This window comes from Aptenodytes forsteri, unplaced genomic scaffold (genome assembly GCF_000699145.1).
Source record: "Aptenodytes forsteri isolate BGI_AS27 unplaced genomic scaffold, ASM69914v1 Scaffold262, whole genome shotgun sequence".
Lineage (NCBI taxonomy): Eukaryota > Metazoa > Chordata > Aves > Sphenisciformes > Spheniscidae > Aptenodytes > Aptenodytes forsteri.
In genome coordinates, this window is record NW_008795710.1 from 145437 (window position 1) to 162122 (window position 16686).

The 16686-nt window shown below is 41.3% G+C and overlaps 1 protein-coding gene and 1 long non-coding RNA gene across 2 annotated transcripts in view; both read right to left on the bottom strand.

The window, feature by feature from the left end:
- Positions 1-12685, bottom strand: part of EIF4E3 (eukaryotic translation initiation factor 4E family member 3) — a 16377-nt gene extending 3692 nt beyond the window's left edge. The window contains exons 1-6 of the mRNA XM_009283374.1: positions 12665-12685; positions 9808-9947; positions 9129-9201; positions 6511-6605; positions 4390-4450; positions 1240-1306 (exon numbers count right to left, since the gene is read on the bottom strand). Coding sequence (XP_009281649.1) covers positions 1240-1306; positions 4390-4450; positions 6511-6605; positions 9129-9201; positions 9808-9947; positions 12665-12685 — 457 coding nt within the window. The remainder of the gene's footprint in view (positions 1-1239; positions 1307-4389; positions 4451-6510; positions 6606-9128; positions 9202-9807; positions 9948-12664) is intronic.
- Positions 12686-13742: 1057 nt separating this feature from the next.
- Positions 13743-16686, bottom strand: part of LOC109279593 — a 4022-nt gene continuing 1078 nt past the window's right edge. The window contains exon 2 of the long non-coding RNA XR_002086242.1: positions 13743-14328. This is a non-coding gene — a long non-coding RNA (uncharacterized LOC109279593). The remainder of the gene's footprint in view (positions 14329-16686) is intronic.

A 16686-nucleotide genomic window follows, 5' to 3' on the forward strand; every position in this document is an offset into this window, starting at 1 on the left:
TAACGGTGACTTGGGAAGACAAACGCCATCACTCTGAACGTCCCCCCCTTCCTCCTTCTTCCCCCAGCTTTATATACCGAGCATGACATCCCAGGGTATGGAATGTCCCTTTGGCCAGCTGGGGTCAGCTGTCCTGGCTGTGCCCCCTCCCAGCTTCTTGTGCACCTCCAGCCTGCTCAGTCGGTAGAGCACGGGGAGCTGAAAAGTCCTTGACTAGTGTAAGCACTGCTCAGCCACAACTAAAACATCGGTGTGTTATCAACATTGTTCTCACCCTAAATCCAAACCACAGCACTGTACCAGTTACTGGGAAGGAAATTAACTCTATCACTGCCGAAACCAGGACAATCAGTAAGTTCATCATTCGCTTCACCCAGAAGCAAGAAACAGTTCTGTAACCGAACCTTAACGAATTAAGGTCACAGACTTTTCACGACTAAGAAGCAGCATTTGATGATCTATCTTAAGCCAGCCAGCGTTCACAGTCCCTTCCCAGAGTCCATTTCCAAATGAAACGCGCAACCTTGCAAGCCTAGAGAAGATATTTATTCTGAAAGCAAATTCATTAAATTATTACCTCTAACCAAAATCACATGTGAGCTTCTGGATGATTAATGCCTGTTTTCCAGTAAACCAGCAAAGTATTTTAAGAATATTTATGTAAATTCAATTGCATTAAAGATTACCTTGACCTAAGCAGTATTTTTAAGCCATAATGAAAATATTGCTTCTGGGTAGAGTGCTAACCTGGGATTCAGGAGAGCCAGGTTTGTGTTATGGCCCTGCTATGGGCTTTTAATGTCACCACAGGCAAACCACGCAGCTTCCCTCTGCTTCAGGTCTGCACTAGTGCTTCCCCTGACAACTCCTAACCAGAAGGGACCATGAGGGCTAATGGGAGCATCTATCTAATTTAGTTGCTTCCAGCAGTGATAGTACAAACAATCTGTACAGAAGTGTCATTTGGGGTTCCAGCATCCTCTAATTGGAGAATGAATATTAATCATTTAAATACTGGCTAACAGATAGATATTTAATAACTAGAAAACCTGCTGGCTTCCCAGGGATGCAAGCTGTTGAGCTTGAGTCTTGTGCTAAGACAGTCAGAATACCTTGTCCTCTTCTTAATGACAACAGATATAAATATGATTTCCAGCCCTATACCCCATTTTAGCAGTGTTTCCATGTTCTGTATTCAAACTCAATTTGTCATGCTAGCCTAAATCATTTTTACGTTACCTGCTGCACAACAATCCGTAAACTGCTCTCCAATAGTTGCTAACAGTAGCTCTTTCCAAACTGCAGCCTAAGGAGGGGAAAAAGAAAAAGAAAAGAAAAAAAAAAATGCAGAGTTACATTTGCATTATTTTTCTTTAATTTAAAAGTTGGGTTTGTTAGCTCAGTTTTGAGTGCATTCTCTTTCTGAGGTTGTCTAGACAAAAAAGAGTATTTATTGTAAATACATGCTGTGTTATATAATTAATTTCCTCAATCCAGTTGGAGCAAGAATTTAGACCTTGAAAATACATACTGTTACACAGAATTGTTCTAATAAATATTTTAAATATTTAACAGTAAGTTAAGTTTACCTTCGCTATATCTGTGTCCACAACTCATCCTGAATGCACTAGTTAATGTAAAGCCTGAAAGTAGATTTCTCCCAAGAATTTCCCATGATAAAAGATGGTAAGGCTCCGCTTGTGATCATTTGTTTCTACAGAAAAGAATTACTAACCACTTTAAGAAAAGTATCTGAAAACCCTACCAGTAAATTAAATTGATTTATATTTAAACGTCACCTCTCATTTGCCTGGACTATGAAATAAGTCCATCTTTCAACAAATTCAAATGCTCACTAGAGAATTAAAACAGGGGGGGAAGCTATCTGCCAGTTTATTTTGGCTGTTAGACTAATTACTCTGTTACTTGCTTTTGACACTTGTTATCACCTAAGCCAAAGCCCATGCAAAACTTCAAGTGCATCTGGACCAACGTAATGCTCCAAGGTGTGGGTTTACAGGGACAGAGTGTTTTTAATTATTTGTTTTTTAAAAGAACACGGCAACATGTGTATTTGTTTGTATCACCGTACTGACTTTTTCATATACTACTTTTAAGGAATGTCTTTTCTGCTATATGAAGTTAGCTTGAGTTTTAGTACTATTAAAAAACCCAGCAAATGAAGTGCACCAGGTTAAGACAAAAAGCAAGCAGCCATGAAGATGACAAACTAATAAACCGCTTTAACGGCGTTCCTGAGTACTCCTAAGCCACCTTTCAGAATACAAAGGCTTTCTGTGACTCATCGTCATCTAACCCAACGCATCACATAAAGCCGTGCTATGGGAAGGACCATCTGATGCGATGGTTCCCGAGGCAGGTGGAAGACGTCGGCGTGACAGCCTCTGACACGGTGCCTTTTGCCTGCCAGCGGAACAGCTCAGAGATGAATGATGGGACTGACCACGCACGCTCTCATTGCCAGGCGCAGCGCTCACTACTGTGAGTTGTCCTAATGGTCTCAAGGGTAGGAAGCACTTCATCCAGTAGTAAGCAGTTGCAGGATCAGGCTTATGAGGATCTAAAAAGTATTAGTTTTCGTATTAAAAATTGGCACACAGAAGCGTCACTCTACACGTGCAACAACATTTAAGTGTCAGTATTTTGTCGGTCAGTTTTTCATACCACTTGAAAGACTAGTATCTTTAGAAAAAACCCTGCATTTCCCTCCCTCCACAGCCTCACTGAGCACTGCCACAGCGTATCATCTTTTTGAGTTCGGTCTGTACGTGACGGTTCATCTGAGCCAAGGAGATGCTGCGTGCACATGTGACGATTTGAAGAATGAAGCCAAAAATGAGAAATACGCATAAAGGTATTATTTATGCTATTTACAGAGGCACTACAAGCTGACTGAAATTCACCTTCAATTAAACCTTTCCGAAGTGACCTGGGATGTGTGGTATGTCATTTGAGAGATCAAAAAGTACCTTCATTTCAAAAAGGGGCTGTCATTCGGCCTCTGAAAAACAAGGCCTCTGAGGTCCCTAAATTCACCACCCAGCAATGCAGGCTCCCCAAACCACTTGTCACTTCTGACAATCTTCACCCCTTGGATTATAAGGGGAAAGAAAATTTCAGTCTTTTCTGATCCCTTGGGACTGCAGGGGAGGAAAGCTGCAATTCACATATGGGGAAAAAGCCCACAGGCAAAAATCAATTAACTTTTGGCTGAAATTTCAAGTACCATCTTTCAGCATTTAATGCCTTCTGCAAGGCTATCACATTTTTCTGACACTTCACTTCTTGTGTTTAAAGTCCTAATCCAGAACACACTTACACACATACACGCCATGTGTGAAGAGGTCAAACCTCCTCGCTGTGACAGTTCACCGGAGAAGTTACTCACATGCGTTTGATTAGGGGCGTAAAGAGAAACCCAATTATTTCAGCAGGGCTAGAACAATGACATGCCTGAACAGATTTTCTGTCACATTTTTAAATTCAAAAAAAGAGGGGAAAAAAAACGGAGCAGCACTGCAGTTTCACAAGATGCACACAAGGTGATCTGACAACTCACTGTTGCCAAAGGGGGTGATCCTACTTGTCTCTTCTCCTTTAGCCCCTACGCCCATCAAAAAACTCTCCTGGCCATACACTCAAATTAAAAATAAAATAAATAGGAGACTTTTTGTGACGTCAGTGCATTAGGCTGGCTCACGAGACAGTCCGGTGAGCACCAGAGCCAGTGCAAGAGCGATCAGGAGAGAATGAGCAAGATCTTCGCCCTTCCAGCGGGAGCGAGCCATGAGACGGGATTAGGTATCGGTGGAAACAACGCCTTGGTCCGCGCTTGGCTACAGAAAGTGACAGCGCTACTCACAGCCCTCCATAGGTGCAAACAAGCAGTGCCAAGCAGAAAAAAGGCCAGAGCCTTTAGGAGCATTTCAGTGAAACTCTGAAAGTTGTGCTGGACTGTGCGTGTGGACTTCTGAAGAGCATTACTGAGGTTCTGGCTACAATTTAGCATATGATATTATCACAGAAAGATTTTTATATTTTTCTTTGCATGCCTGTAAACAAACGGTCTTGAGAACACAGGTGATTATAAAATACTGTGTTTCCAAATGGAAAGAGAGTATAACACTGCAGCCTTCATTTGCTTGATAATACATCAACAAGTGTTACCAAAAGCAAGAGAGGTGGAATTACCTGAAATGAAACTTTTGCTCATTGTCTTAAAATGAAAGGTTCTAGATGTTAAAATAGCGTTCGGTTGTTGTGTTGGGTGATGTCAGAACTAAAAAGCTTTACAACAGCTTTATTAGATGGAGTTTAAAGAAACCCCCTTACTGAACAATGTGTAAGTAAAAAGTCAATATAACATACCGTACTTTCTTTAGGGACCTTCATTTTCCATATACCTCCTTTGGCATTGCTTTCTTCTTCCCTGGTTATGGGAAATAGATCAGTAAAATAAATATTCGAATCCACATCTAGATAAAACTATGTTTGGGCTTCAATTTTCCCAGAAAAATCCCATTTGAAAAGCAATTACTAACTCCAGGTAGCATGACTTGAGCTACGACTTCCGACATCAGGGACAATTCTTTCACTGTTCGGATGAAGTGTATCTCTCAACACCTAATCCCTTTCCTAAGTTTTGTGTGTTGGAAAACACATTTTCCCTGACTACAGACCATCTTTGAGGTGGCTGCACACCGTATGGGAACAAGCCACAACGCAATTTTATGTTTTACTATGGTAACCTTTTATTTTGGAAAAAACTCTGGCATATTTTCACAGAAGCAGCTTATTACTCTCAGGTTTATCCAGTTTAACAAAAGAACAGGAGAGCACTTCATTTCGGTTTTGTGACAGTTAGAAATTAATTGCCCTTATTAAAGGAAAGACTGAAGCTGCCCAGGGTCAGGGCAGACATAACCATTAAACTGCCTCATAATGACAAAGGCACAACGTACAAACCTGTGAGCTTCAAGTTTATTCTGCCACAATTCTTTTTAAAAGATTTTAAATTAGGGTTCTAGTTTCCCGTTAAAACTCTGTAATAGCAAAGTTTAAGGAATAACCTAAAATTCATCTTTGGAATATCTAAGGGCAGTATGAGACCTATAAAGATTCCCCAGGGTCAACGGTCTCCCACCAATCTAGGCAAACACTGGGGAAAAGAGGGGGAAAACTTCAGAAGGACACCTTCAAAAACCTGCAGTCCTCAATTCTTACTTCAGAATTTGTTTTTCTTCCTAAAAAGCAATGCTGCAATTAGCCAGTATACCGTAACTGTAATCTGAGAAAAAGCTTCTCGGCAGTAATTACTGAAGAGTTAGCGGGTTACTGATGAGATCAACCTCTTGCAATCCCTTTCCTAAAATACAGCATCTACATTTACTTTGACAGTCTTAAAACCGATGTAGTAGTTTCAGAAAAGATCTTTGCATTTCACACCTTTCATAGTCACTTGCCAAATCAAAACTAAAAATAGAACAAACCCCAAAATGTTCCCACTCATCCTTACAAAAATATCAAGACCTGCACACAATGGCCCAGTTGATTTACACAGACACCAATATTCCTTTCAAATCCAATTTAGCTACCCTGACCAGTCACGGTATTTTTAAAGCAATAACGTAGCCCTTCAGATGCATTTCACTTGAGAAAATTATTTACTTCTTCAGTAGATCAGGACAGAAACCCCCTGTAGTAAGTCACCACCCAGTCAGACATACTACGATCAAGTTAAAGAACCCTAATCCAATCACAATCTATGCAAACGATGCCAAAAAGATCAAAACTCTGCAGAAAGTGCTTAGGCTATCTAATTACGATGTGATGGAACTTCACCAAGAAAAAGGTAGGCAAAAGGCAATTTCTGAAAGGGAAACCTCAGTGATTTATACTTTGTTCCATTACTATCCTGCAATCAAGTAGGAATTTGCTGCAACGAATCACTTCATAATGCCTTAAGGTAGTTTTAATCCGAGGTACATGTGCATTTATACGCTTTTGCACAGGTGAAGAACAGTTAAGGACCATCAGTCATTTGCATTATTATTACACTAGCTTCAGTGGGAAGAAAAAAATATGCAAGTTAAAAATAATTCAAATAGAAGTAACATATTCTGTGTATTCTTGAATTGAAATTCAGAAGTATATTTTAATTGCTTAATTTCTTTCTTACAGTTATGTTCAGAGGTGGACAATTAAATTACAGTCTGGTTTTAATAGAGACTCCTTAGTACAAGTCACTTTTAAGCTTAACAAGATCCTTAGGATATTTCCTTCGTAGGTCTCATAAGTTCAGGCATTTGCAGGCAACAGAAACAACACTCCTGCCCCGTGCCTGCCTCCTTTCACCACTCCAGGTTTTCTGACTGCCGATTCCCAGAAATGTCTAGTGATAGCATACGTACCAAAGCGGCCGTCTTTCTCCCCGCATTCTCCGTTTTTTCCCTGCCGATTCCCAGAAATGTCTAGTGATAGCATACGTACCAAAGCGGCCGTCTTTCTCCCCGCATTAAATGGTAACTACATCTCAGAGGCAAATTTGTCACAGGAGGAATGTTGTTGTAGACGCTCCAGAAATCCTTAAAAAGCAAAAAACCTAGTTGCATTAACACAAAAGAGTATGTTTCATGCAGATTTACTTCCTTGTTCATTTTCTCTAAAACAATTACATATCCTGCTCTTAGAGAACTGGCACCTTCTACGTTATAATAAAATGCTCTGAAAAGAACTTGTTGCAATTTCTCTTCTACTTTTTTTTTTTTTAGATGCCAATCCTGCATAAGGTGGAGATAGAAAGAGGGGAAGCAGTTGAACTGTGGATTACTTTAGAATCAAAGTCCTTAGGAATAGAGAGACAAAAAAAATCATCAAAATCAGAGTTACACTAAGTGTATCAGAACAAACCAGTACATAAAAGCTTCCTTAGCACATTAAAAATATATACTTACATCAAATATCCACCTTGTTTCACGTAAGACTAGTCTAAAACTTCATTATGATTATCTTGTGTTACAAAAACACCACAGACAATAATTCTGTTGAACTAAATGCCTAACTAGCAATCCGACTACTTTGTCTAGATCACAGTGAAAAGTTTCAACCGATGCAAAGAACTTGAGATGCACATATTAATACAGGAATGGGGGAGAAATTAGAAGATCCAAATTACCAGGAACCATCAGATTACTTCCCAGCGTTTCTGCTGGTAAAAGCAGAAGCTGTCATGCATGTTTGGGGTGGATAAAAGGCACCCAAAAGCAGTGGTGAGCAACAGGGAGGGATCATTGAAAAGATCCCAATCCCCTTTCTTCTTTATCCAACAGTTGAGAATAAGAAAGGATTTTTAAAGACTTATGTTGCATCAACATGCAGTGATGAAATATTAAGCATTAGTACAAGTCATTAAGTATTATCTAACACTTAAGCATTAGCACAACTTTAGAAACGAAGATTGCAACCTTGTGCGATACAATTTTGTGGCCCTTGGCAATTCTACCTGCCAGCCATTACCGTTACCCAGCCATGAGAAGAGATGGAAGACTATTAAAAATATAAAAAATTGGTACGAAACACCTGTTTCAACTTTCATCTTACTCTTACCTGGTTGTGTGCCCAAACCCTAAAGCTACCGACAGAAGTAGAAGGAGCAGAGCTATGCCGGCAGATGGCTGTGGAAATATTTGAGAGCTCTTGTGTCCTGAACCAGGGACTTAGTTTGGAAGGTTTTGGTTTTCAAACATCCTTCAGGTGGTGCAGACTGGCATTCCTCATTGCCTAGCTACTGCCCGTGAAGGACAGTGATGAAGTTAACGAAGATTTTGGTTTTGCTCCCCAAGGAAGATCATATTACGTGTATGATGGCACAGTAAGACACGTCATGGGCCACGCTACTAGCTTCTGATAACCTCATCCAGATCATGAGTCTTCCCAGACGACCTGAAGCAGGTTTTTGTATTTTAAACCCCAACCTGATGAGAAGAAAACCTCAAGTTTTTCAGTCAATAAAAGCTAATTATTTAAATAATGAAAGCTAGATTCAGAGTGGGAAAACAGGTACCACCAGGTACTGTGTACACTAGTCTGTGGTCTTACGCTGTCCTTTTTTCAACAAGAACCATTGCAGGCAGTTTTGAAACAAACCCACTTCTGTTGCAACTCTAACTTCAGAGTGTCACTTCATTGCGTGACCGATGGGGACATTCTGCTGACACGGAGAGGTGAGAGGGAACCTCTCCCAGGAGTCTGCAGGACACTTCCATCCTTTATGCCAAAGTACTTCCACTGATAACCTCGTCTCCAGAGAAATCCAAAAGCCAATTTGTTTCTTAGGCCAATTAGCTGGGAAGAAACATCTCATGCAATGTAACAAGTTGGGCAGACGTTAATGAGAAAGCCTTATTTAAAACTTCAGTAGATCACTACGACTGGGCTCCTTCAAAGAGAAGGTTGTGGCATTACCTTAGAATTTCAGAGATTTAGTGAACTAGAGTCAGCTTAGCATTAAGGTGAGACAAATACCAATTCACTACACTTCACGCTAACTGTGGTATTAAAACAGAAATGCAATTTTACTTGCAAGAGATGCCCACTGCTCGGCACTGGCAGACGATATAGAGACATGCAGAATTTCTCATTGCTGCAAGTATTGCATGATTTAAAGTACTTTAATTCAAGTCAGTTTGCTAGAATTTTTTTTTTAATTCATGCTCAAGGAGAGAAAGAAGGAAAAAACCCCACAAGCTGTAACTTTTAGTCTGTGTAATGATTTTCTGTATTTAAAAAAAAATGGAGAAAAGGAAGGAAAAATATTTAAAATACATCAATTTTAACAATCCAATGGAGGCACAAGTAGAAACTCAGGAAAGTTTAAGAAGTGGGGGCTTGCCTGATCAATCCAATATGCTTCCTCCTTTCCTGGTCTGGAAAGCCAAATGGAATTCAAACAACGACAAAGTAATACCACACACAACCAGCAACACTCACATTTCATACCACAGGTAAGCAAAGCCGCAACTGCGACTGTATGAGGAAAAACGAAACTTAAGGTGTGAAGTTACACTAATAACGTGTGGCAGCTCCTGTAGCAAAGCTATACCCCTTACCTGGACTGTTTGTACTGTATAAATCTTCTTCAAATTCGAGGCACATTCAGCCGCTGTCGTCCCAGGGAGTGACCTTGAAAACAAAGTAGAGATTAATGAAAAATATTTATTTTATCAGGGGTGGTAGAAGGGAGAGGGATGGGGAAAGGGAATCATATGAGGGTGAAGTTGAAATATTCACATGTCAAAGTTGCATAATAAACTCCAATTCCAATTATCATGAATCATTTAAAGATAGGAATTCAAGTGAATAAATTAAGGTATTTTGTAAAATATTTTGATTGAGTAGGTGAATTAGGAGTTTTAAACCAAGAATAACAGTGCTCCTTCTAATGGCCACCCCGCACCCTCCTGCCGCCAGGCGTCACAGAACGTTCCGCAGTTCCAACGCCAAGGGCTGCCGGTGAGGGACCGCGAGCTCCTGTCCCGGGCTCCTTTTTTAACTGCCTTTGACGTAGCCCAGAACCCACTGCCAGCGTTTCAAGGCACTCTCGGTATCCCACACTTTTAAAAAGGAAAGTCATCCGCGGGCTTTGTACAACGATTATTTCCCACAGACCGGAGAACGGGCCACTAGGTGGCAGAGGCGCACGGCCGGCGGCGGTGGGCGAGCGGGGCCGGCAAAAAAAAGCGGCCGGATCCTTCCCTCCCCCCCGGCGCTCACAGGACCTGGTCCCACCTGCGACAAGCTCCTCGGTATCCCCGCGTGGGGCAGATGGGCCGATGAGAGGACCGAGTCCCAGAGGACAGTGCTCTCGTCCGGTGCGGCGAGCCACGTAGGCCAACACGGGCAGGAAACCTCCAAGACTTCAGGCAGCTCTTCCACCACCAGCATTTATTTCTTCAAGCCACGTCTACTGCCAGCACTTCCCATAAAGCCAAGAGGTCCCTGGGTTGGTTTCATTGCCGGATCTCAGGGTTACACTGATGTACACCAGGCACAGTTTAGCTTCTCCAGCTCACCCTCGTACCGACTATTCCCAGTTCCCACCCGGAGCCGCTCCCTTTAGGCACACGCAGCACTGACTGCACCCCATCATCTTAAAGGTCTTTTCCCACCTAAATGATTCTGTGATTCTATTTATAACCTTCATCACGACTCTTCAGTGCAGGCGACATGGGACGGTGCATCCACATCCTCAGACGTCACCGGCTCCTGTCACTGCGCTGACAGCACGTCGGAGCACCCATCTTACAATTCCCACAGCACATGCCCCCGCAGGCACAATTTGGGGGGGAATAAGGTCAAAATTGCAAAGGCGCATTCAGTTTGTTAGAATTGGAAACATTCCCTCCCTCCCCCCCCCCCCCCCGCCCCAGAAGCTGAAGTAGGACTTCCAAAGAAAAATGAAGATCAAAGGCAAAGCAACCTCCCATTGCATCTCAGAAGAGGAAATAAAAATGTGTAAAATGACTAAATCGGGAAACAGAAGCAACAGAGCAGATTTAAGGAAACAGAAGAAAAGCAGTTGTTGCTCAGGTACCTGCTGAAGAAAGGATAAGGGCAAACCAGATCTCAGTAACCCTCCCATCAATGTGGCCATTTGCCCCGATACATCTGATCAGCATGAAAATGTGTCCAGGAAAACACTGAAGTAACCCTCAGCTGTTACAGATGTAATTCAGGCTCCGGGGCAAAAACTAGATATTCGTGTAAAGGAAGAAATTTAATATGCAAAACTACTGGAACAGCATCACATCTTCAAAACTTTAAAAATAGCTCCAAGGTTTTTTGAAGGCTCCTATCAAAATAAGTTACTTTAAAAATACATACAAAACCAGCAGAGAAATCCCTCTCAACTTTTTCAGTATAGAACACACGAACTAACATCTGCTTTACTATTTGCCTGTTAATCACGAGACATAAGAGTACATTGCAACGGTGGAACTGATGAGAAAACAGCGTTACATGTCCAAATTTCAAAAACCACTTTAACAAGAGGTTATAAAAACAAACCAACCCCAAGAAATCGCTGTGGTGCAGGTTCTAATCCTGTGGCTCATGAACTATGAAAACTCCCATGGGAAAACGGATAACTTGAAAACAACAACAACCAAAACTTTCATCAATGTGCTCAAAAGGAATTATCATAGTAAGGGTCCTCTTTTTTTTTTTTTTTTTTAATGCTGAGTGTAGAGTGTAAAGAACAAAAAGAGAAATTCACAGTATTTAACAGAAACGGAGTCAGTCCGACGGCTTTTGAATGCACCAAAAAATAAAAGCAGTAAGTTAAAACAGACAGAAAATTTAGCAGGTGATTTAACTGTGTTTGTCAGTAGGGAGTAGTGGATTTGCAACAAACTACCACTTGTTTTTAGCTTGTTGCTGACAGAAGTAGCACCTCTCTACTAAGCTTCGTTTCATGTGTTATAGAACAGAAAGCAGCAAAACTTGAGATAACTTTGCCTGTTGGTGTCTCACACCACTGTCCAAGAAATTACTTCTTAGGCACTACTTCTGCCAGTTTGCTAACTTAGCAGTCACCAATACATACAGGGTTAACTTTGTTGTACAACGTATAGTATCATCGCTCTCTATACGCACACTGATACTGCCACGGAGATGCTGCGATAGTAAGGTCTATTCAAATAAAAGATTAAAATCTATTCTCTAACAATAGCCTTCAAAGGTTATCTAGATAGTCATGGTAGCCATTTAGCAAATTCAATGCCATTTAAAAGAGCAGCTAAGACAGACAGACAGAATATTCCTCTCCCGAGGTCATAAAATGGTTCGTTTTGATAGTTGCAAATAACATTTTCCAGAGAAATTACGTGGCCAGCTGGCAGAAAACACCAACCGACCGGCAAATTTTCTGTTTTAAAAGTTAAGGTGACCAACCACTTATTTCTAGTAACCTGCCTGGCAAGTGCTCCATGCCCACAAGATTACACGGCATTATTTCAGCCTTGCACCCAGCTCTGGAAAACGTCAGTGATTTATTGGTCTGAGCATGAACCCCAAAAAACTATTGAAGGGACTGCAAATGATAAAATGATGACATGCATCATTTGCTGCAGAAGTTACACCTGCACACATTTGGTTTAATGGATGAGTATAAGACAGAGACAGTATTTTAGTCACAGACAGAAGGAAAAAGCCCAGAATTTCCTGCAAAATTACTGATCGATGACAAATCTGAACCACAGTGATTCCGCCATAGCCATCCATAAACTCAGCAGATCAGCACAGATGACAACTGAGGTGGGTTTGTGCCTTGAAACCCATGAAACTGCGATTTTTGTTTTTTAACTGAGTACACAGAACAAGTTTAGGTCAAATTAGCAGAAATGGCAGATGAGTTCCAAATGAAGAAACCTGCAGAAATTCCTATTTCTGTAACTCTTCCAACAAACACACTGTAAGCTAGGAGCAGTAAGATGGCGGTGGACTTTGCTGAAAAACCTCAACACACACGCTACTACAAAACAGGAACCCTGCAAATACTGACCCTTAAAATGAAGCCGTTACAGGATTCCTCCCTTTTGGATAATTTTACTGCCACGAACAATAAAGTTAATCCGATATGCCATACTGAACTGTCGATTATTGCCATGGTGAACAATTCATTTCCAAGTAACTCAGAAGGCCCTGCAAATCCCTAGGAGCATACTAAGAGGAGGGGACGGGTCCTCCCAGCTGGGTCACAGCACCAGGCAGGCACCGACAGCTCTTCTGGGGATGGAGATAGTTGATCTGTCGCCACACCACCTACAGATGCACATCTGCGTTCCCCACGGAGAGTCTGCACGTAAAATATTCAACAGTTCTCCCGGTCTGCCTGTATTGTGCCCTGCGATGCCACTTTTCTGCATCTTCAGAATGTTTATGGGAGAAATTTTAGTGCAATATCAGGAATAACGGAGTTGCCTAATCAGGCCAGACCCACCGTACCACATCTCACAGTAAACTGCAGGGGCATCAGCTAAAAGGGGAACATGCAAGCAGGAATAACCCGCGCGAACTGAATCCTGACGCCAGCTTGCTTCACTACTCCTTCATTATTCCAGCACGAAGAAAGAACAAAGGACACAAAGATAAATTCCATTGTTTTATCCATGACTAAACCTCCAGGTGGTTGTGCTTATGTTAATGTCTGATGCTGAACTGTAGCTCTTCTGTTTCCCTGCAAAGAATTAAGGATAGAAGTTTTTTCGTATGTGCTCACACTGGCCTTTGTTTCCCAGTGGGAATCTAACCGCGGCCTTAGCGGGAGCTTTAAAAGCTGCCGAGCACTTTTGAAAACACCCCTGTAAGTACTTAGCCACAACTGCTTTTGGTATAAATAAGCAAAATATTTACTTACAAAGCATAAACTCAAAAACATGCTGTGGCAACTAAATAAATCTGGTAATCCATTCTGAATACAAAGACTGATTTCAAGCCATCAAAGCCTGTCAAAATGCATTTACTGGGTTGAACGTTCCTATAATATTAACCACCATTTTTCATTGTAAGCCACCTACTCATAAGCTTTAATAGATGAAATAGATGATCCTAGATAAATAAGATTTTGCTATAGGGAAGAAAGGAAATTATTAAGCTTAGTTTCAAATATCTGATGTGTTCAGTTATAAAGATTCACAATTATTATGAAAATGGTTCAGTTATCAGAATTCCTCTACTAAACTTTATTTATACAGAACTCATCAGTATAACACGCAGAGAGAAAAATCAGCACATAAGGATAACATGTTTATGTAAGAACATTTTCACCTTCCTGGAGTAGACTAATAACATTGCATTGCATTTGACAATGTTTATAAGCATATTCTTCCTCTCAGAAAGATACAGAAGAGTTAAACTGTTCTTGCAGTGGAAACAAATTACCTAAAAAGCACTTCGAAGTCAGGCAAGAAGACAAGGCAGGCAGGCCATGATCCTGCAACGCAATCCTGACTTCCATGGAAGCGAGGGCATCGTTGACGAGGTTTATCTAGAAATGGGACTTCTGTACGAGGCTTTTGTGTGATCTGTGCTCAATTTCCGATAGCACTGATTTGTGTAGAAGGGTACCGGTATTTTCCTCGCTGTTGACTGAATGCGGTCTGTCAGCAACGCTGGCAGCTCAGATGCAGTTAGATCTTCAAAAGAGGTCTTTCTGCAAGGATCTGCAACATCTTCATTATTGCGTGTGCACGCACCCATTGGACCGAAAACTGTTACCGCTGACAAAACCTCAGGCTTCTTGTCATGAGGCTGAAAAATCAGACAACTACTAGTACTAGCACGTTCTTTTGGAAGGGAAAGGCTTACTTGGTGTAGCATTAACATAAGATGGCATACGATACCCAGGCTAAACGACAGTCATGATTTGCGAGGTTTACAAAGTAGGATATTTGCATCATGTCCACGTGTACATCAAAAAGCATAATCAGCTTCACAGCTTCGCATTTACACGAAGATCGCACCCAGATCCACAACCCCAAATCCCATTAAGGGATGGTTTCAAGTGCCTCATGTGGCTTGTTACCCAGGACATCCCAGCCTTTGATGGTCATTTCACTTGACTTCTCCTTTTGTGCAATCCCCATGTTGAATGCCCTACACAACATGAATATAGTGACCAGACTTTGTAATCCTTGTTTTTAATTTGTTATATTCAGTGATGCATATCGACACTTTGTTGTAAAAAAAATGAAAGACTACAGAGTGTAGTAAAAACTAGAAAGGCACCCTTTCATTTCAAAGCCAGAGGCCATTATAAGCAGGACCCTGCACCAATCCAGAGCCTCACTGAGATAAGCACGAGCGTCAAGAGCCACCAGCATGGATCAGCTTCCCAAGGAGGCACCGAAGGCATCTGCAAGACTTTCCGAAATTCCCCATGCGTCATAACATCACTGCGTGCAAAAGTACTACGAATGAGACATGTAGGTACGAACTTGGAAACCTGCAGAACGGACAAATGAACCAGCAGATCTAAACCCCTGGTTTCAAAACTTTTAGCACACGTCCTTAAAACATTTTAACAGTTAAAAAGGAAATCTCGTTTCACTTAAGAGAAAAACACCTGACAGCTTCTCTGAAACTGCTGACCTGCAAGCATTTGAAGACTATAGATGGAATCTTATTTGGCAAACTGGTGAATAATATTCTCCCAAACGCTTTCATCCTGCTCAATTTCCTAAAGCATATACGGGGTAAGATACAAGAGAGTGATATCAGATGGTTACTATTTCAGACACACATACCAAGAAAGGCTTAGCACTTACGGGAAATGCTGATGCCCCGTGACACGTGTGAGATAATGGCAATGAACCAGAACCTGGTCACAGGATCCCAGTCTCCAAATGTTAAGCCTGTGCCAAGGCATTCACAGAAACAAGTGCCGATGTAGATAAACCAAAGGCATTTACTTCTACAGCAGGAGATGTATCAAGTGACACTATGATAAAAGCAAGGTCACGAACACCAAGGGAATCCCTTGGTAGCGTATCACTAGTTGCTATAGAAAGTACTGCTTAGCTGATGGATATTTATTTTAAATGTGACTTAATGAAAAGATACATTTTGGAGAGGTTAGAAGGTATGTCATGGATCTCTCACAGTAATTCAATAGAAAAAGATAACTATATATCCACCTCAACATCTATTTATCCGTAAGCGTCACTTCTTCCTGCTTTTCTGTCCAAGTACAGGGTAAAATGTAATAGCAGTCAAAAATCAATACCATCGCACGAGGAAACATCACTGCTCCACACTATGTGTTACTAAAGTAAGTTAAAAAAGTGCCCACAGTTGTCTTCTGTGGGAAGCCCACCCTGTACAAGCCTAAGCGATGATCCCTCCATCCAAGCTGCGTGGGTGTACCAAGAAATGTCACAGCCACTTCTGTGGGACTCTGTAGGGAGACATGAACCTCCACACACTGCAGGAAATTAAGTTCAGGGTCGCATTTCTTGTATGCTTTTTAATGCCTTAAATGGTTTTTAAATGTACGAAGCAAGCCCTGTTTGCTGTCATTCTTGTTCCCTGGCATTATTCCGTCACAGCTGCTGGCAAACAAAACACACAGTTTTGTGTATATACGGTCCCACCTTTTTTTCCCTCCTTATACATACACTCTTGGTTTTATAAGTTAAGGAACAACAATACTACCTAATTAAATGCACTTATATGTGATCAGAAAGAAGAAAAAAAAAAATCTATAGAATAACTGAATTTTAAGAGTCTAAATTACAGTGGAACCAAGACTTAGGGGGGCAAAAAAAATCATGATGCAACTCAGGAACTTGAAATTGATTTTAACTCCTGACGCTGATTATAAAAGATAGACATGCTTATCTCCACATGGCTTGTGTCAACAAACAGATCTGGATGGTAGGTTGCTTAAACAGCAGTCCAAACGGTGCTTTGTAAAAAGAAACAAACAGAAAACACAACCCAGATCCTGAACCCGACCGTAACTACGTCATGAGTTCAAGAGGATTAACCAGAAATAATTTGTGGGGTTATTTCTAAGATTTGATTTGCAGGACCTGAGAGTAGTTGTGTGCTTTCAACAGGTTCTTGCTATTTCTCTGTCATGAGTTGAAAAGTTACACACCCCCCCCA